The sequence below is a fragment of the Phocoena sinus genome, chromosome 4 (assembly GCF_008692025.1).
Source record: "Phocoena sinus isolate mPhoSin1 chromosome 4, mPhoSin1.pri, whole genome shotgun sequence".
Lineage (NCBI taxonomy): Eukaryota > Metazoa > Chordata > Mammalia > Artiodactyla > Phocoenidae > Phocoena > Phocoena sinus.
In genome coordinates, this window is record NC_045766.1 from 17,594,472 (window position 1) to 17,615,189 (window position 20,718).

Sequence of the window (20,718 nt, forward strand, 5' to 3'; positions counted from 1 at the left end):
ATTGCAAGCCTGGCATAGTAGTTAGTATAGTAGCTGGTGAGTAAAACTACTACTTGCACCTTAACTTATATCTTATCTGGCTTTAACTTCTATTTGCAACATATAAAAACACTTGTAGTAACAACAAAATTATTTTTTAGTGAACAGTAGTCCCACAGAGATGTTTCAGAATCTAGGATTTTTTGCAGTTTAGAAGTTAATACAGTGCATATACCTTATATTTCATCATACCCCAAAAGAATCTGGGGCAGCCCCCTGTAATCAAGAACATTAACATTTAACAGCAATGCATACAGATATTCACACTGACTGTGATGAATAAAAATTTTAAGTAGTCTCATGTTATTTTAGGCCAGGTTTTGGAATTTCAGAGCGTTTTGGATTACAGAAATGAAGACAAGTGATTATGGAGTATATCTGCATAGGTGACAATTTAATGTCTCCCCTACCTCCCATAAAATGTGAATAAATAGTCTGAAAGCCACTGACAATGTTTCTGTAAAATGTTTTCATACTGCTGCTAAAGGTGACACCTGATGAGAAAGACATATATTGAACAGCCTGCGTTTGAATGTCTGCTTTGACATGTGTTTGTAGCACTTTTTTAATTAAAAATAAACACTACTTACTGCTACTACTAATAAAAAGCCTAACCCCATCTTACTAAGAGTGGACCTAGAAGAAAACCAATCTTTGTTGTTAGTGTTGAAAGTCAAGAAAAAGGAACACCTAATTCAGAAAATAGAAATCTTAATTAAATCAAAAGGCAGAACGTTAAAACTGGAATTGATGCTGGCCTAAAGCATGACATGAATTGAGTTCACCATAAATAAAATAAAGAAATAAAACTGTAAAAGTATCTCAACATTTACAGTGTAAAACTGCTTGAGTGAATATTTTAGTGAAAATGGAAAATCATGCAGAAAAAAATGGTTTCTGCATGATTAATTTGTGAAGACAATAAAGAAAACTTGTATTCTTAATGGAAATCAGATTATCTCAAGTAGAATGTCCCAAATAGAAGTTCAAGTTTTACGCACACACACACACACACACATACACACACACACAAAGAAAATGGGAAAGGGGTGGGAGTGGGGGAGGTGTGCGTGTGTGGGTATGTCAGTGGTGGGGATCCATGTAAAATAATTTCGGGAATTCTGGATTGAATTAAGTTAAGGAGATTTTTCTCCATTAGGATTTCTAAGAACCTTAAATAAGTTAATATGCTTTCACAATCTCTAAGGTAGGTATAATAGGCAGCCTGCTCACACTTCCTTGACCTCCCAACCCTTTTTTCTTTAAAGCATTTAACAAGATTAGTATTCCACAGAACATGAAATTGCTGGAGATGTATTTATAAGTTCAGGAATTTTAGATGGTCTTCAAGAATGAATATCAAGAGTCAACTTCTACTTCACACCATGAATTTTCTTATCCTTATCAGCTATCAGTCACTATTCAGTGCTACTACCTCCATGCAATGTAATAAAATTCCCAAATGAATGAGATTAAGTTTGGAATTAACAGCATGGATTATCATATAAATGAGAAAACAGTGTATCTTCTCTTATACTAAACACCAAGTCAAAACAAAACTTAAAATAACATATTCACCATTTACAAGTGTAAGCAGGCAGTTTGTATAAATATTGAAATGCTATACCTCATCAAATTCTTCAGTCATTTTTCTGATGATTTCTGCATTCTGCATATTTCGAAACATCTCTATTCTCACAGTACCTGTGGAACAACAGATTTTATATAGTTAATCTTTTTCTATCCCATGCTAAAAATTAAATTTAACCTGAGCACTGTTTGAAAAGTTTTATATGAAAGTGTTTGGGTTTTTCTTACTTCCCCCAAACTTCTATGTATTCTAAAGGAATCCCTTGTTTAAGAATTTAAAAGTTCTTTAGACATTAAAAAAAAAACCCTGAATATCCTATGAATTAGATAAGTATAAGGAAAAATATTGAGAGAAGTGTTGAAGAAGGAAAAGACAAAGACATAAAACAATGAATTTATATGGTAAGGAAGCCCCTAAAGATTGACTTAAATATATACTGGTGCTAACCAGACATACAGCTGGCTGCCTTAGTCTGAAAAACATCCAAGTATAGAAAGTGTTATCTCCCTTAAAGGCTCCCTCTGATATTTTTTAATCATCAGAATATTCTTCGATAAATTAAAACTAAATGTCCCATAATCTAACAACACATTTCAGTTATATCTGCTTTTTTGAACATGAAGAGTTGCTCAATAACTTCTACATAAGGATCAAACAATCAAAGAAAATGTTAACCTCTTTCAACATCTCATTCTTTTGTACTACTTTTACCTTACTTTATTTTTATCTCAAATATGGTTATGTAAATATTATCATGGTTTATATTGAAAACCTGTGTTAAAAATAACATTTAAAGAAACTGAAATAAGGTTCAATTTAAAGAAACTGAAATAAGGTTCAAAATCAACTTAGGTACAAAGAATTCCAGCCTAATAATTAAATGAGGTTCAGTTTCAACTGTATAAGTGTAAAATACTCAAGTTAAAAATCACAAAAATAACACTCAATGAATCAGTAGGAAAATAATTACTGTATAACCTCTGACAGGCTCCTTGCCAGTGATTACCAGCTCCAACTCAAATCACAACTAGGAATGTAGGTGGGAAGAGGCTCTGAAATGTACTGTATGCTTACAGGAAAGACCATGGAAGCAGTAGGATAGCCACTAAAAGTCAAAGTATGATCTTAATTCAGAGTCCCAACAAAAACTACAATGGAACATGTGGCACTTATTAAACTCAATTTAACTGAATTAAAATCTATAAAATGAGAAAAAAGCCCTATCTGCCCTTTCTTTTAATCAGGATCATTTAAAAGCACAGTTTATTTAGTGATACATAGTTCTCATTCATTTTCTGGATGATGAATTAAGTACTACCAACAGATATTCCCAATATTCAACTTTAGAGATGACAGTCTAGGCTGGAATGTGGATGAAAAGGAAAAATATTTTTAAAGAGTTCTTCCCCAACATGCAATTTCTGAAACAAAATGAGAAACTTTTTATCCTGATTTTATTTTTTTATGTGAAAAACAGTAACGTAGAGAGTATTCAATGGTGTTGAAGACAGGTTGTTTATGTACTACAATACAGCCTTTATTTTCAGAGGATTTTAAAAAATTAAATAAACAAGAAGTGTGCTCAACTGATAATTGTAACTAATCTCAAATAAAAGTAACTGTCTGTTAGACATTCTTAAAATCACTCAAAACAAAATAGTTTCTATTTAACCTTGTTTGGGTCATGAAATATTCTGTCAATCTGAAATAACATTACCATAGATAAAAAGCATGTAATTTCAGGGGTTAATTCATGGTACTCTTGATAAGTAAAATTACATTCATAAGTACTAATAAAAAGAAGTAAAATTAGACATTAAAATTTTTGAACATGGGAAGAATTAACTGTTCTTCTTAGGGAGATGGAAACATTTTATATTTTGAATGGAATGTCATTACATGGTTGTACGCATTTGTCAAAAGCCACATATCTGTATACTGTGTGTGAATTTTAATGTATGAAAATTAGATCTTGGTAAAGTTGATTTTTTAAAAATTCAAGAAAAGGGACAACATTAATTCTACTACTTCATTAATAAGTTGCACATATCACTCTTAAAATACTCCCAGTGTAAATAATGTTCAACTACTCTATATCCATGATTGACATGGCAGTTTTCATATTCAGTGGAGTCTTAACTATAGTTTCAATAAAATAGCTATGTTAGTTCATAAAGAGAGGACTATTTCACTGCATCAATTTCATGTGGTAAAGTGAAGGACAACAAAACAGTAACTAGCATTAAAAGCAATATGAAGAAAACCTCATGCTTAGCATCTTTAAAGATGACTACAATATGCAAATATCAATTACTAATAAAATAAAATCAGATGTTTAAAAGCCATAATTTTGAAAATGAACAGAAGCTTGTTACTGATTTTTCTTTTAAGGAAGAAATTCCTTCTCCTGCCACAATGACTATTCCAAAGATTAGCCTATTTACTTATTTTCCAACTGTTCATTCTTCTCCAATTGGGTACCACAACTCTACAGAAACTGCTTCCTCACACCAGCTGTCTCCGAACTGCTACATCAAACAGTTTTTCCTTAGTAATAATGTATCTAATGTATTTAAAGAATTTGCTTATTTTATTGGTTCCCACAGCAGTATATATTTACACTATATTCTCTGATGACTTATTTTTATTTCTTTCAGTTACTTTTAGTCATTTAACCTAAGTACATACAGGTAATTTCTAAAGCTCAATCCAAGCATTCTTCTTTACCCTTTTTTTACATTTTCTAACCCGGATGTGGTCCCTACCTATCTAGATCACCCACTAGAATAAAGTATGGCAGAGACCACAACGTACTGATCTTTGTATTCCCCCATGAACCTTGAAAAATGCCTGACATGTTAAGCTCCTCTGTCCTTTTAAGCTTTCTCTGACAAAGAAAAAAATCTTGCCTTAATTCAACACTAATGTTCAAAATAAATTAAAAAGCTAATCTCAGTTCATCTTTGGATTCTTGCTTCTTAAAGATGCATATTTCTAATAGAAGATTATCTTAAGATTACGGATAGTAAAGGTAAATAAAAAATCTGAAATGATTCAGATTCATGGAAACATAAATATCTGAAAATAAAGAATAAAAGAGAGAAAAGATCACCTTCCACTCTCTTAAACACTAACAAGTTATCTATGAGAACCCTAAAAGAATAAGCCACCAACATACATATTTTATATTAAAAAGTTTGCTTGAGCAGGCCCTCCTCACAAGATTGTACTTTTTTAATAAAGCAAAAACTTTCAAAATTGTCATTTTAAACTATGAATAATTTTAGAAATGGAAGTAACATCAGAAAACTACCATCAAGTTCTTAATCATTTAAACTATGTCAAATGCTGGTAACAGCAGAAATTGATACAATCCCTGTGGTATGCAATTCGGCACATGTCTACCAAAACTAATTTACATCCTCTGTTGTCTTGATATTGTACTTTTTGCAAAGTATCCATAAAATCACACATGTGCAAAATAATGAATATACAAGGTTATTCCCTGAAGCACTGTCTGTTAACAGTAAAATAGGAAAAAAACCCATATGCCCATAAATAAGAATCTGATTAAGTAAGTAAAAATGGTGATGATAACAACAATGGTGGTGGCAGCCTACATCTGGGTGCTCACCATCTGCCAGGTATTGTGCTAAATAAGTGCTTAAACTTCCAAACAACCTTATTCAGAATACAATTTTTCTCCCATTTTACAGATGAGAAAATTGAGGCACCTAGAGATTTAGCAACTAAAAAGGGTTTTCCAGCAGCACATCCATGGCCTGCATGAAGGCAATCTGGCTATATAGGTCCATGAAAACCACTACTTTTAATTGGCTCTTAAAGTCAATGGAAGCCATGGAGACAAAAAACAATAAAGCTATCTATGACTGATATGAAAAGACCTGTAGGATACATTTATACCTGAAAAAAGAAGGGATAGGTTCCAGTTCAAGATGGTGATGTAGGAAGACCCTGAACTCATCTTCTCCCACGGACAGAATTAGTCTAGTTACATATGGAAAATTTTCCTCTTAAAAAAACATATTCAAAAAAAAAACATAAAGGCTGGCTAAATGACAATTATACATCAGGCAAACGAGAAGAAAACCACATCAAAGCAGGTAAGAGAGGCTGGCACAAAATTTCACCAAATATGGCACAAAATAAACCCGACCTACAGCACAGGGAAACACAAGCGGCAGGGAACTCAAAATCAGAGCTTCTCCCTGAGGACTGAAGGGCTCAAACCCCACATCAGGCACCAAAAATTTTAAAGGCATGCACTTGAGAGATAAGCCAACACCCGCCGCCCCCCCACCCCGCCACCAGCCAAAACATCTAATTCTGAAAACCAACAGACCTCACATCCTGAGACCCACAGGACAACACCAATCTGGTAGAAAGCTCTTAAATGGCCTGCACAACTTGGACTCATCTACCCAGGGCCCAGCTCAGAGGCAGCCTAAAGCAACTCAACTTGAACTGAATCCGGATCACCTGCTTACATTAAAACCATGGCCTAAGGGGCAGGCATCCAATTTAACACACACATCTAGGAGCCTGCTGAAACACTCTCTGGGGATGGAGAATGGCAGGCACCATCTCACACTTTCCCTTTGCTGTGCTCCAGAGCACCAATATTTCCCGAAAGAGAGAAGACTACATGTGCCTGGTGCCCCAATTTTTCCGGCTGCTACCCAGGATATGATTCTTGATCGCCTGGCTCTAAAGGCTGGGGGAGCTTGCATTCCTGATCACATGCAACTGTAATAATCACTGTCACCCAGAATGGAGCTCATACCCATCTGGTGCCCTGATTTTTGTGACTGCTACCAGGGATCACCTTTACTTCACCTGGCTTTCATGGTCAGTGGGGCTGACATTTGTAGGTACTGCAACACTGTAACCAATGAAGACAGAGTTCTAAACCAGCTACCACCTCCAGGGCACAGCAAGAGGCAACAGAACCAAGAACTCAGTCTTTCTGTGAAAGAGACCTATTAGCTGAACATTATGACTGTGGCTTGAGGGGCAGGGTTCTCTTTAAACACACATGTAGGGGTTGACTGTAATCCTTTTCAAAGATTTCAGAGGATGGGCACTATCTTCACACTCACTCTCTGCAGTGTTCCAGAGCACCAGTGTCTCCTGCTGAGAAGCTTTACATGCATCTGGTACCCTGGTTTTTGTGTCTAATACCTGGGACATTTTGCAACTGGAGCCCAGGGCTCCCTGATCACTGGGATCTGGTTGCAAAAGGGGCTTGGGTACCTGGGTTCCATGGGACTGTGGCAATTAGAGGGATGGTTCTGGGCAGGTTACCACACGTAACCCACTGCACAGACAGCTGGCTGAAGCACATTTCCCGGTGTATGAAAGAGGCCACTTTGCTTCTCCTGCAGCTTTGGATTGAGAAGCAGGCTTCAAGGGTTTTTTAAACATCTTTATTGGAGTATAATTGCTTTACATTGTTGTGTTAGTTGCTGCTGTATAACAAAGTGAGTCAGCTATATGTATATATATATATATATATATATATATATATATATATAAAAAACCCCTCCCTCTTGCATCTCCCTCCCACCCTCCCTATCCCACCCCTCTAGGTGGTCACAAAGCACCGAGCTGGTCTCCCTGTGCTATGCGGCTGCTTCCCACTAGCTATCTATTTTACACTTGGTAGTGTATATATGTCAACAGGATTTAGGTTTGACACACATGCAGTGGCATATGGAGCAGCTCTAAAGGAACATAGACTGTGGATGTCATTTTGGCACTCTCCTTTTGCCTTGCTCCAGCTCACTGTTATCTCCTACAAAGAAGTTATACACTCATCTGAAGCTCTGATTTTTCTGACTGCTGCCCAAGGTATACTTCCAGATTGCCTGGTTCTGGTAACCAGTGAGGCTTATGTTTGCAGCCTTTCAGGACTGCATATATTATACCTACATACTTTTAAAAACGGCTAGCTGATGGCTTGGTTTCTAGTCAGCCTCAATCTAGGTGCTGAGATCCTCCACTCTGGGACAGTGACAGGCCTTGGCACATCCTCAACTACTGGGAGCTACTAAAAATATATTAGGATGCTTAGACACGCAAAGAGGTTTGAGAGACGACCAATAGCTGGGGCAAGGCTGAACAAAAAGGTTCACCTCCTACACGAGGCCACTCCTTCAAGACTGGGAGGGGGTGGTTGTTTCATCCACTGTATATAAACCAATAGAGAGAGTCAAGCAAAATGAAGAAACAGAGGAATATTTTCCAAATGAAAGAACAACAAAACTTCAGGGAAAAAAAAAAAACTTTAATGAAATAGAGATAAATATTTTACCTGATAAAGTAATGGTCATTTGATATCCACCAAATGGGTGGTAATGGGAGTAATGGATAAATACAGTGAGAACTTCAACAAAGAGATGGAAAACGTAAAAAAGCACCAATACAATTCACAGAGATGAAGAACACAATAACTGAATTGAAAAGTACACTAGATGGGTTCAATACAAAATGAAACAAAAGAAAAAATCAAACAACTTGAAGACAAGGCACTAGAACTTACCCAATCACAGCAGCAAAAAGAAGAAGGTCAAAGACAGCTTAAGTGACGCATGGGATGATACCAAACATACTAATATTCACATTTTAGGTCTCCCAGAAGAAGAAGAGGGAGAGAAAGGGGCAGAAAACAGACATTCAAGTCCAGGAAGCCTAGAGAGCTCCAAAAGAGATGAACTGAAAATGGCTCACAGTAAGGCACATTATAAATAAAATGTCAAAAAGACAAGAAGATAATATTTAAAACGAGAAAAACAACTAGCTATATACAGGAACTCCCATGACACTATCAGCACACTTTTTAGCAAAAACTCTGCAGGCCAGAAGGGAATGCATGATATATTCAAAGTGCTGAAATAAAACTTCCAACCAAGAATACTATACCTGGAAGAGCTCTCATTCAGAATTCAAGGAGGGAGAGTTTTTCAGAGATGCAAAAGCTAAAGGAGTCCATCACTACTAAACCAGCCTACAAGAAATGTTAAATGGATGTCTTTAAGCTGAAAGGAAAGGGCACTACTCAGTTATCAGAACACATATGAAAGAATAAATCCCACTTAAAAGTAAATATATAGTGAAGTAGTGGATTAATGACTTATGAAGCTAATATGAAGGTTAAAAGACAATAAAAATAAGCATGACAGTAATTAGTTAAGGGATACATAAGATTTTTAAAATGTAACATGAAAAATATAAAATGTGGACAGTGCAAAGAGAGTAAAAACGTTAAGCTTTAAAATAGGATGGATGAAACTTAAGTTGTTACCAACTTAAAATGCGGTTGTAGGTGTCATGACAACCCAAAGCAAAAACCTACAGTATAAATACACAGAAAAAGAAAGGAATATATACATATCGCTAAAGAAAGTCATCAAACTATTCGGTTGGCCAAAAAGTTCATTATGGAAAAATGTTACAGAAGATGTTAACATGTTACAGAAAAACCTGAACGAACTTTTCAGCCAACCCAATACAAAGTAGGAGAGGCAGAGAAGAAAAAAGGAACAAAGAGTAACTATAAAAACAACTAGGAAACAATTAACAAAATGGTAATAAACACATACCTATCAGTAACTACTTTAAATGTAAAAGGACTAAATTCTCCAATCAAAAGACATGGAGTGGATAAGTGAATAAAAACACAAGTCCCATCTATACGCTGCAAACATGAGGCACACTTTAGATGTAAGAACACACACAGACTGAAGTAAAGGGATGGAAAAAAGATATTCCATGCAAACGGAAACCAAAAGAAAGCTGCAGTAGATATATACATATATATATATACACACCACACGTAACAGACTTAAGAGAAAATTAATGGTATAGATATAATAAAAAATAATAGTAAAGGAGCTGTCCAACAAAAGGATCAACATTTGAAAATATTTATGAAACAAACATATGAAGCAAATATTAAAAGAACCAAAGGGAGAAAGAGAAAGCAATACAATTATAGAAGACTTTCATACCCTACTTAAACCAATAGACAGATCATCCAGACAGAAAATCAATGAGAAAACAACTGCCTTAAATGACATTAGACCAGATGGATGTAACAGATATTTATAAAACATTCCAACCAAAATCAACAAAATACTTATTTTTCTCTAGTGCACAGGGAACATTTTCTAAGATAGATCATATGTTTGGCCACAAAACAGTCTTAATAAATTTAAGAGGACTCAGTTTTGGCTGAAAAGATGGCAGAGTAGAAGGACGTGAGCTCACCCCTTCTGACAAAAACACCAACATAACAACTAAATGCTGAATAACCATTGACCAAAAAACAGAAAAGAAAAAAAAAAAAAAAAAAAACCCAGAACACTGGAAGCTGCCAAAAACGATACCCTATATCCAAAGACAAAGAAGTGACGGGACAGTAGGAAGGGCACAATCGCGATAAAATCAAATCTCATACCTGCCATGTGGGCGACCCAGAAACTAGAAAATAATTATACCACAGAAGTTCTCTCACAGGAGTAAAAGTCCTGAGCCCATGTCAGACTTCCCAGCATTGGTACCTGGTGAAAAGAGGAGGAGCCCTCAGAGAATCTGGCTTTGAAGGGCAGCAGGTTTGATCGCAGAAATTTCATAATACTGGGAAAACAGAAACTCCTCTTGGAGGGCACACACAAGGTCCCGTGTGCAACAGGACCCAGGGAAAAAAGCAGTGACCTCATAAGAGACTGGGCCAGACCTGTTAGTATTAGATGGTCTCCTGTGGGGTCGAGAGTGAGGCTGTGGCTCACTGCTGGGACAAAGACACTGGGAGTGGTGGTTCTGGCGAGTACTCATTAGTGTCAGCCCTCCTGGAGGACACCATTTCCTCCTGAAGATCTAGCCCCACACAAAAGCCCATAGGCTCCACTACTCGGAGGCCTCAGGCCAAACAACCAACAGAGCAGGAACACAGCCCCACCCATCCACAGACAGTCTGCATAAAGTCTTCCTGAGCTCAGCCCTTCCCACCAGAGGAACAATACCCAGCTCCACCCACCAGTGAGCAGGAGGCCCACAAGGATGCGTGCACAAGCATCATAGCCACCACAGGGGCAGACAGGAGAAGCAAAAATAACTACAATCCTGCAGCATGCAAAACAGAAACAGCAATCACAGAAAGTTAGACAAAATGAGATGGTAGAGGGGTATGTCCCAGATAAAGGAACAAGATAAAACCCCAGAAGAACAATTAAGTGAAGTGGAGATACTCAATCTACCAGAAAAAGAATTCAGAGTAATGAGACTGAAAATGCTCTGAGATCTCAATAAAATAATGGAGGCACAGATTGAGAAGATACAAGAAATTTAACAAAGATCTAGAAGAAGTACAGAACAAACAGATGAACTATACAGTAAGTGAAATGAAAAATACAATAGAAAAAATCAATAGGAGAGTGAGGCAGAAGTGAGCTGAAAGACAGAATGGTGGAAATCACTGCTGTGGAACAGAATAAAAAATAAAATGAAAAGAAATGAGGACAGTCTCAGAGACCTCTGGGACAACATTAAACACACAAACATTGGCATTATATTACAGGAGTCCCAGAAGGAGGAGAGAGAGAGAAAGGACATGAGAAACTATCTGAAGAGATAATAGCTGAAAATTTCCCCAACACGGGAAAGGAAACAGTCACCCAAGTCCAGGAAACACAGAGAGTGCCAGGCAAGATAAACCCAAGGAGGAATACGCCGAGAAACACAGTAACCAAACTGACAAAAGTTAAAGACAAAAACAAAATGTGAAAAGCAACAAACAACATACAAAAGAAATCCCATAAGGTTATCAGCTGATTTCTCAGCAGAAACTCTGCAGGCAAGAAGAGAGTGGCACAATATATTGGGTTGGCCAAAAAGTGCCTTTGGTTTTTAAGTAAAAATGAAAGACACACTTTTCATTTTCACCAACTCTATTGAACAATGGAGTCATCCCTTTGTTCCACTACCTTCTGCCATTTTTCAGGCAACTTAACTCCATCTTCCCAAAACTTTTTATCTTTTTGAGCAAAGAACTGTTCCAGGTGCCTTTTACAGTCTTCCAGGGAATTGAATTTTTTTCCATCAAGACAATTTTGCAGTAATCCAAAGGTGCAATGTCTGGTGAACACAGTGGGTAAATCAGAACTTCCCATCCAAGCTGTAACAGTTTTTGCCTGGTCATCAAAGACACGCACGGTCTTGCGTTATCCTGATGGAAGATTATGCGTTTTCTGTTGACTAATTCTGAACACTTTTCATCAAGTGCTGCTTTCAGTTGGTCTAATTGGGAGTAGTACTCATTGGAATTAATTGTTTGGTTTTCTGGAAGGAGCTCTTAATACAGGACTCCATTCCAATCCCACCACATACACCACATCACCTTCTCTGCATGAAGACCAGCCTCTGGTGTGGTTGGTGGTGGTTTATTTCACTTGAACTGACAATCTCTTCCACTCCACATTATTATCCAGTAACCAATTTTCATTGCCCGTCAAAATTAGTTTTTTTTTTTTTTTTTTGTGGTACACGGGCCTCTCACTGTTGTGGCCTCTCCCGTTGCGGAGCACAGGCTCCGGACACGCAGGCCCAGCGGCCATGGCTCACAGGTCCAGCCGCTCCGCGGCATGTGGGATCTTCCCGGACCGGGGCACGAACCTGCGTCCCCTGCATCGGCAGGCGGACTCTCAACCACTGCGCCACCAGGGAAGCCCCAAAATTAGTTTTAAAAGTGTAACGTTTTCATTAAATTGCAGCAGAGAATCACATAGGGAAATAGGGTCAAGATTTTTTTTCGCTTAACTTATGTGGAACCCAAACATCAAAGAGATTCACATAACCAAGCTGGTGCAAATGATTTTCAACGCTTGATTTGGATACTTTGACTATGTCGGCGACCTCCCGTGTGGTATACCGTTGAAATTTCCAGCACAAAACTTCGCAAACCACCTTTGACATGTTCAATCAGACACAGCATCTTCTCCATACACTGCACAATTTTTTTGAGTGTTTCAGTTGCGTTTTTACCTTTCTTGAAATAATAAACCATAATATGCAGAAAATGTTGCCTTTTATCTTCCATCTTCAATATTAAAATGCTACACAAAAATTCACCAAATTTGATGTCTTTTTTAAAATGCACGCTGATATGACAGCTGTCAAATACAATCTAACAAAACTGTTTTGAATGAAGTTAAAGCCAACTAAGTACTACTATAGCAATCTTACAGAAAAAACTGAACCTTTTGGCCAACCCAATATTTAAAGTGATGAACGGGGAAAACCTACAACCAAGAATATGCTACCTTGCAAGTCTCTCATTCAGATTCCACAGAGAAATCAAAAGCTTTACAGACAAGCAAAAGCTAAGAGAATTCAGCACCACAAGACCACCTTAACAACAAATGCTAAAGGAACTTTTCAAAGTGAAAAAGAAAAGGCCACTACTACAAACAAAACTACTAATAGAAAAGCTCACTGGTAAAGGCAAACATAAAATAAAGGTAGGAAATCATCTGCACACAAATATGGTATCAAAACCAGCAACTGTGAGAAGAGAACACAAATGCAGGATACTGGAAATGCATTTGAAATTAAGAGACCAGCAAATTAAAACAATCTTGTTTATATATAGGCTGTTGTATCAAAACCTCATTGTAACCACAAACTGCAATTCTACAATAGATACACATACAAAAAAGAAAAAAGAAGCAAAACACAACACTGAAGTTAGTCATCAAATCGTAACAGAAGACAACAAAAGAGGAAGGGTAAAAAAAAGACCTACAAAAAGAAATCCAGAATATTTAAGAAAATGGCAATAGGAACATACATACCAATAATTACCTTAAATGTAATGGATTAAATGCTGTAAGCAAAAGACACAGACAAGCTGAATGGATACAAAAACAAGACCTGTACACATGCTGTCTACAAGAGACCCACTTCAAATCTAGGGACACATAAAGACTAAAAGTGAGCGGATGGAAAAAGGTGTTCCATGCAAATGATAATCAAAAGAAAGGTGGAGTAGCAATACTCGTATCAGACAAAATAGACTTTAAAATAAAGACTATTACAAGAGACAAACGAAGATACTACATAATGATCAGAGGATCAGTTCAAGAAGATATAACAATTGTAAATATATATGCATCCAGCACAGCAGCACCACAATATACAGAGCAAATACTAACAGCCATAAAAGGAAAAATTGACAATAACACAACAATAATGGGGGACTATAAGACCCCACTTTCACGAATGGACAGATCATCCACACAGAATATCAAAAAGGAAACAAAGACCTTAAATTTCACATTAGACGAAATTGATATTTATAGAGTATTCCATCAAAAAGCAGCAAGATACACATTGTTCTCAAGTGCACATGGCACGTTCTCAAGGACTGATCACATGATAGGTCACAAAAAGAGCCTTGGTAAATTTCAGAAAATTTAAATCATGTCAAGCATCTTTTCTGACTACAACGATTATGAGATTAGAAATCAGTTATAAGAAAAAAACTGTAAAGAAACACAAACACATGGAGGCTAAACAATATGCTACTAAAGAACCATTGGATCAGTGAAGAATCAAACAGGAAATAAAAAGATACATAAAGACAAATGATAACGAAAGCACGATGATCCAAAATCTATGGGACACCATAAAAGCAGTTCTAAGAAGGAATACAATCTTACCATAGGAAATAAGAAAAATCACAGATAAACAACCTAATCTTATACCTAAAGGAACTAGAGAAAGAACAAACAAAATCCAGAGTTAGTAGAAGGAAAGAAATCATAAAGATCAGAGGAGAAATAAATGAAATAAAAACGAAGACAACAAGACAAGATCAATGAAATTAAAACTGGAATGCAAAGATTTCTCGTTATCTCGGCAAATCAATCAACGTGATACACTACATCAACAAACTGAAGAATAAAAACCATATGATCAGAAAGGGGGAAGATGGCATAAGAGTGAGACGCAGAGATCACCTTCCTCCCAACAGATACATCAGAAATACATCTACACGTGGAACAACTCCTACAGAACACCTACTGAACGATGGCAGAAGACCTCAGACCTCCCAAAACGCAAGAAACTCCCCACATACCTGGGTAGGGCAAAAGAAAAAGGAATAAACAGAGGCAAAAGAATAGGGATGGGAACTGCACCAGTGGGAGGGAGCTGTGAAGGAGGAAAGGTTTCCACACACTAGGAAGCCCCTTGGCAGGCGGAGACTGCGGGTGGCGGAAAGCGGAAGCTTCGGTGCTGCGGAGGAGAGTGCAGCAACAGGGGTGCAGAGGGCAAAGTGGAGAGATTCCCGCACAGAGGATTGATGCCGACCGGCACTCACCAGCGCGAGACGCTTGTCTGCTCACCCGCTGGGACGGGTGGGGGACTGGGAGCTGAGGCTCGGGCTTCGGTCGAAGCGCAGGGAGAGGACTGAGGCTGGCGTCGTGAACACAGCCTGCAAGGGGTTAGTGCATCACGGCTAGCCAGGAAGAAGTCCCGAGAAAAGTCTGGACCTGCCGAAGAGGCAAGAGACTTTTTCTTCCCCCTTTGTTTCCGGGTGCGCAAGGAGCGCTGCTTAAAGGACCTACAGAGATGGGCGTGAGCCACGGCTAACAGCGCAGACCCCAGAGATGGGCATCAGACGCTAAGGCTGCTGCCGCCGCCACCAAGAAGCCTGTGTGCGAGCACAGGTCACTCTCCGCACCTCCCTTCCAAGGAGCCTGTGGAGCCCGCCACTGCCAGGGTCCCGGGATCCAGGAACAACTTCCCCAGGAGAACGCACGGTGTGCCTCAGGCTGGTGCAACGTCACGCCAGCCTCTGCCGCCGCAGGCTCGCGCCACACAATATAGCCCTCCCCCGCCCCGAGTCTGAGTGAGCGAGAGCCCCCGAATTAACAGAAACTTTAAACCTGTCCTCTCTGAGCGAAGAACAGACGCCCTCCTACGACCTACATGCGGAGGCGGGACCAAATCCAAAGCTGAGCCCCGGGAGCTGTGCAAACAAACAGAAAGGGAAATATCTCCCAGCAGCCTCAAGAGCAGTGGATTAATAATCTGCAATCAACTTGATATACCCTGCATCTGTGGAATACTTAAAGAGACAACAAATCATCCCAAATTGAGGAGGTGGACTTTGAGAGCAAAATTTATTTTTTCCCTTTTCCTCTTTTGCTGAGTGTGTATGTGTACGCGTTTGTGTCAGACTTTGTCTGTATAGCTTTGCTTTCACCATTTGTCCCAGGGTTCTATCTATCCATTTTTTTGTTTTTTTTCTTTTTTTTGGTTTTTATTTTTTAAAAAATTTTTTTCTTAATTATTATTTATTTTAATAACTTTATTGTATTTTACTTTATTTTATTTTCTTTTATCCTATTTCTTTCTACTTTTTCTCCCTTCTATTCTGAGCTGTGTGGATAAAAGTCTCTTGGTGCTGCAGCAAGGAGTAAGGGCTGTGCCTCTGAGGTGGGAGAGCCAACTTCAGAACACTGGTCCACAACAGACCTCCCAGCTCCACATAATATCAAACGGTGAAAATCTCCCAGAGATATCCATCTCAACACCAGCACCCAGCTTCACTCAAGGACCAGCAAGCTACAGTGTTGGACACCCTATGCCAAACAACTAGCAAGACAGGAACACAACCACACCCATTAGCAGAGAGGCTGCCTAAAATCATAATAAGTCCACAGACAGCCTAAAACATACCACCAGACATGGACCTGCCCACCAGAAAGACAAGATCCAGCCTCATCCACCAGAACACAGGCACTAGTCCCCTCCACCAGGAAGCCTACACAACCCACTGAACCAACATTAGCTACTGGGGACAGACACGAAAAACAAAAGGAACTACGAACCTGCAGCCTGCAAAAAGGAGACCCCAAACACAGTAAGATAAGGAAAATGAGAAGACAGAAAAACACACAACAGATGAAGGAGCAAGATAAACAGCCACCAGACCCAAAAAATGAAGAGGAAACAGGCAGTCTACATGAAAAAGAATTCAGAATAATGATAGTAACGATGATCCAAAATCTTGGAAATAGAATGGACAAAATGCAAGAAACATTTAACAAGGACCTACAAGAACTGAAGATGAAACAAGCAATGATGAACAACAGAATAAATGAAATTAAAATTACTCTAGAAGGGATCAACAGCAGAATAACTGAGGCAGTAGAAGTGATCAATAGCAGAATAACTGAGGCAGAAAAACGGATAAGTGACCTGGAAGATAAAATAGTGGAAACAACTACTGCAGAGCAGAATAAAGGAAAAAGAATAAAAAGAACCGAGGACAGTCTCAGAGACCTCTGAGACAACAAAAACTCAACAACATTCGAATTATAGAGGTTCCAGAAGAAAAAGAGAAAAAGAAAGGGACTGAGAAAAAAGTTTAAGACATTGTAGTTGAAAACTTCCCTAATATGGGAAAGGAAATAGTTAATCAAGTCCAGGAAGCACAGAGAGTCCCATATAGAAAATATCCAAGGAGAAGCACGGCAAGACACATATTAATCAAACTGTCAAACACTGAATACAAAGAAAACATATTAAAAGCAGCAAGGGAAAAACAACAAATAACACACAAGGGAATGCCCATAAGGTTAACAGCTGATCTTTCAGCAGAAACTCTGCAAGCCATAAAGGAGTGGCAGGACATATTTAAAGTGATGAAGGAGAAAAACCTACAACCAACATTATTCTACCCAGCAAGGATCTCATTCAGATTTGATGGAGAAATTAAAACCTCTACAGACAAGCAAAAGCTGAGAGAGTTCAGCACCACCAAACCAGCTTTACAACAAATGCTAAAGGACCTTCTCTAGGAAAAAAAAACACAAGAGAAGGAAAGGACCTACAATAACAAACCCAAACCAATTCACAAAATGGTCACAGGAACATACATATCGATAATTACCTTAAATGAAAATGGATTAAATGTGCCCACCAAAAGACACAAACTGGCTGAATGGATACAGAAACAAGACCCATACATGACACCCACTTCAGACCTGGGGACACATACAGACTGAAAGTGAGGGGATGGAAAAAGATATTCCATGCAAATGGAAACCAAAAGAAATCTGGAGTAGCAATTCTCATATCAGACAAAATAGACTTTAAAATAAAGACTATTAGGAGAGAAAAAGAAGGACACTACATAATGATCAAGGGATGGATCCAAGAAGAAGATATAACACTGTAAATATTTATGCACTCAACATAGGAGCACCTCAATAAATAAGTCAAATACTAACAGCCATAAAAGGGGAGATCGACAGTAACACATTCATAGTAGGGGACTTTAACACGCCACTTTTACCAATGGACAGATCATCCAAAATGAAAATAAATAAGGAAACACAAGCTTTAAATGATACATTAAACAAGATGGACTTAATTGATATTTATAGGACATTCCATCCAAGAACAGAATACACATTTTTCTCAAGTGCTCATGGAACATTCTCCAGGACAGTTCATATCTTGGGTCACAAATCAAGCCCTGGTAAATTTAAGAAAACTGAAATTGTATCAAGTATCTTTTCCGACCACAATGCTATGAGACTAGATATCAATTACAGGAAAAGATCTGTAAAAAATACAAACACATGGAGGCTAAACAATACACTACTTAATAATGAAGTGATCACTGAAGAAATCAAAGAGGAAATAAAAAAAAAATCTAGAAACAAATGACAATGGAGACACGACAACCTAAAACCTATGGGATGCAGCAAAAGCAGTTCTAAGAGGGAAGTTTATAGCAATACAATCCTACCTTAGGACACAGGAAACATCTCGAATAAACAACCTAACCTTGAAGCTAAAGCAAGCAGAGGAAGAAAAACAAAAAAACCCCAAAGTTAGCAGAAGGAAAGAAATCATAAAGATCAGGTGAGAAATGAAGGAAATGATAGCTAAGATGAATAAAACTAAAAGCTGCTTCTTTGAGAAGATAAATAAAATTGATAAAGCATTAGCCAGACTCCTCAAGAAAAAAAGGGAGAAGACTCAAATCAATAGAATTAGAAATGAACAAGGGGAAGTAACAACAGACACTGCAGAAATACAAAAGATCATGAGAGATTACTACAAGCAACTCTATGCCAATAAAATGGACAATCTGGAAGAAATGGACAAATTCCTAGAAATGCACAACCTACCAAGACTGAATCAGGAAGAAATAGAAAATATGAACAGACCAATCACAAGCACTGAAACTGAAACAGTGATTAAAAATCTTCCAACAAACAAAAGCCCAGGAGCAGATGGCTTCACAGGCGAATTCTATCAAATGTTTAGAGAAGAGCTAACACCTATCCTTCTCGAACTCTTCCAAAATATAGCAGAGGGAGGAACACTCCCAAATTCCTTCTACGAGGCCACCATCACCTTGATACCAAAACCAGACAAGGAAGTCACAAAGAAAGAAAACTACAGGCCAATAACACTGATCGACATAGATGCAAAAATCCTCAACAAAATACTAGCAAATAGAATCCAACAGCACATTAAAAGGATCATACACCATGATCAAGTGGGGTTTATTCCAGGAATGAAAGAATTCTTCAATATACACAAATCTATCAATGTGATAAACTGTATTAACAAACTGAAGGAGAAAAACCATATGATCATCTCAATAGATGCAGAGAAAGCTTTTGACAAAATTCAACACCCATTTATGATAAAAACCCTGCAGAAAGTAGGCATAGAGGGAACTTTCCTCAACATAATAAAGGCCATATATGACAAGCCCACAGCCAACATCATCCTCAATGGTAAAAAACTGAAAGCATTTCCACTAAGATCAGGAACAAGACAAGCTTTCCCACTCTCACCACTGTTATTAAACATAATTTTGGAAGTTTTAGCCACAGCAATCAGAGAAGAAAAGGAAATAAAAGGAATACAAAACGGAAAAGAAGTAAAGCTATCACTGTTTGCAGATGACATGATACTATACATAGAGAACCCTAAAGAAGCTACCAGAAAACTACTAGAGCTAATCAATGAATTTGGTAAAGTGGCAGGATACATAATTAATGCACAGAAATCTCTGGCATTCCTACATACTAATGATGAAAAATCTGAAATTGAAATCAAGAAAACACTCCCATTTACCATTGCAATAAAAAGAATAAAATATCTAGGAATAAACCTACCTAAGGAGACAAAAGACCTGTATGCAGAAAATTATAAGACACTGATGAAAGAAATTAAAGATGATACAAATAGATGGAGAGATATACCACGTTCTTGGATGAGAAGAATAAACATTGTGCAAATGACTCTACTACCCAAAGCAATCTACAGATTCAATGCAATCCCTATCAAAATACCACTGGCATTTTTCACAGAACTAGAGCAAAAAATTTCACAATTTGTATGGAAACACAAAAGACCCCGAATAGCCAAAGCAATCTTGAGAACGAAAAAAGGAGCTGGAGGAATCAGGCTCCCTGACTTCAGACTATACTACAAAGCTACAGTAATCAAGACAGTATGGTACTGGCACAAAAACAGAAAGATAGATCAGTGGAACAGGACAGAAAGCCCAGAGATAAACCACACACATATGGACACCTTATCTTTGATAAAGGTGGCAGGAATGTACAGTGGAGAAAGGACAGCCTCTTCAATAAATGGTGCTGGGAAAACTGGACAGGTACATGTAAAAGTATGAGATTAGATCACTCCCTAACACCATACACAAAAATAAGCTCAAAATGGATTAAAGACCTTAAATGTAAGGCCAGAAACTATCAAACTCTTAGAGGAAAACATAGGCAGAACACTCTATGACATAAATCACAGCAAGATCTTTTCTGACCCACCTCCTAGAGTAATGGAAATAAAAACAAAAATAAACAAATGGGACCTAATGAAACTTCAAAGCTTTTGCACAGCAAAGGAAACCATAATCAAGGCCAAAAGACAACCCTCAGAATGGGAGAAAATATTTGCAGATGAAGCAACTGACAAAGGATTAATCTCCAAAATTTACAAGCAGCTCATGCAGC

At 37.9% G+C, this 20,718-nt stretch overlaps 1 protein-coding gene across 1 annotated transcript in view; it reads right to left on the bottom strand.

The window, feature by feature from the left end:
* Positions 1–20,718, bottom strand: part of STAG1 (stromal antigen 1) — a 444,727-nt gene that overhangs the window by 203,502 nt on the left and 220,507 nt on the right. Inside the window, exon 6 of the mRNA XM_032629925.1 lies at positions 1,667–1,743. Within this exon, the coding sequence (XP_032485816.1) occupies positions 1,667–1,743 (77 nt within the window). The remainder of the gene's footprint in view (positions 1–1,666; positions 1,744–20,718) is intronic.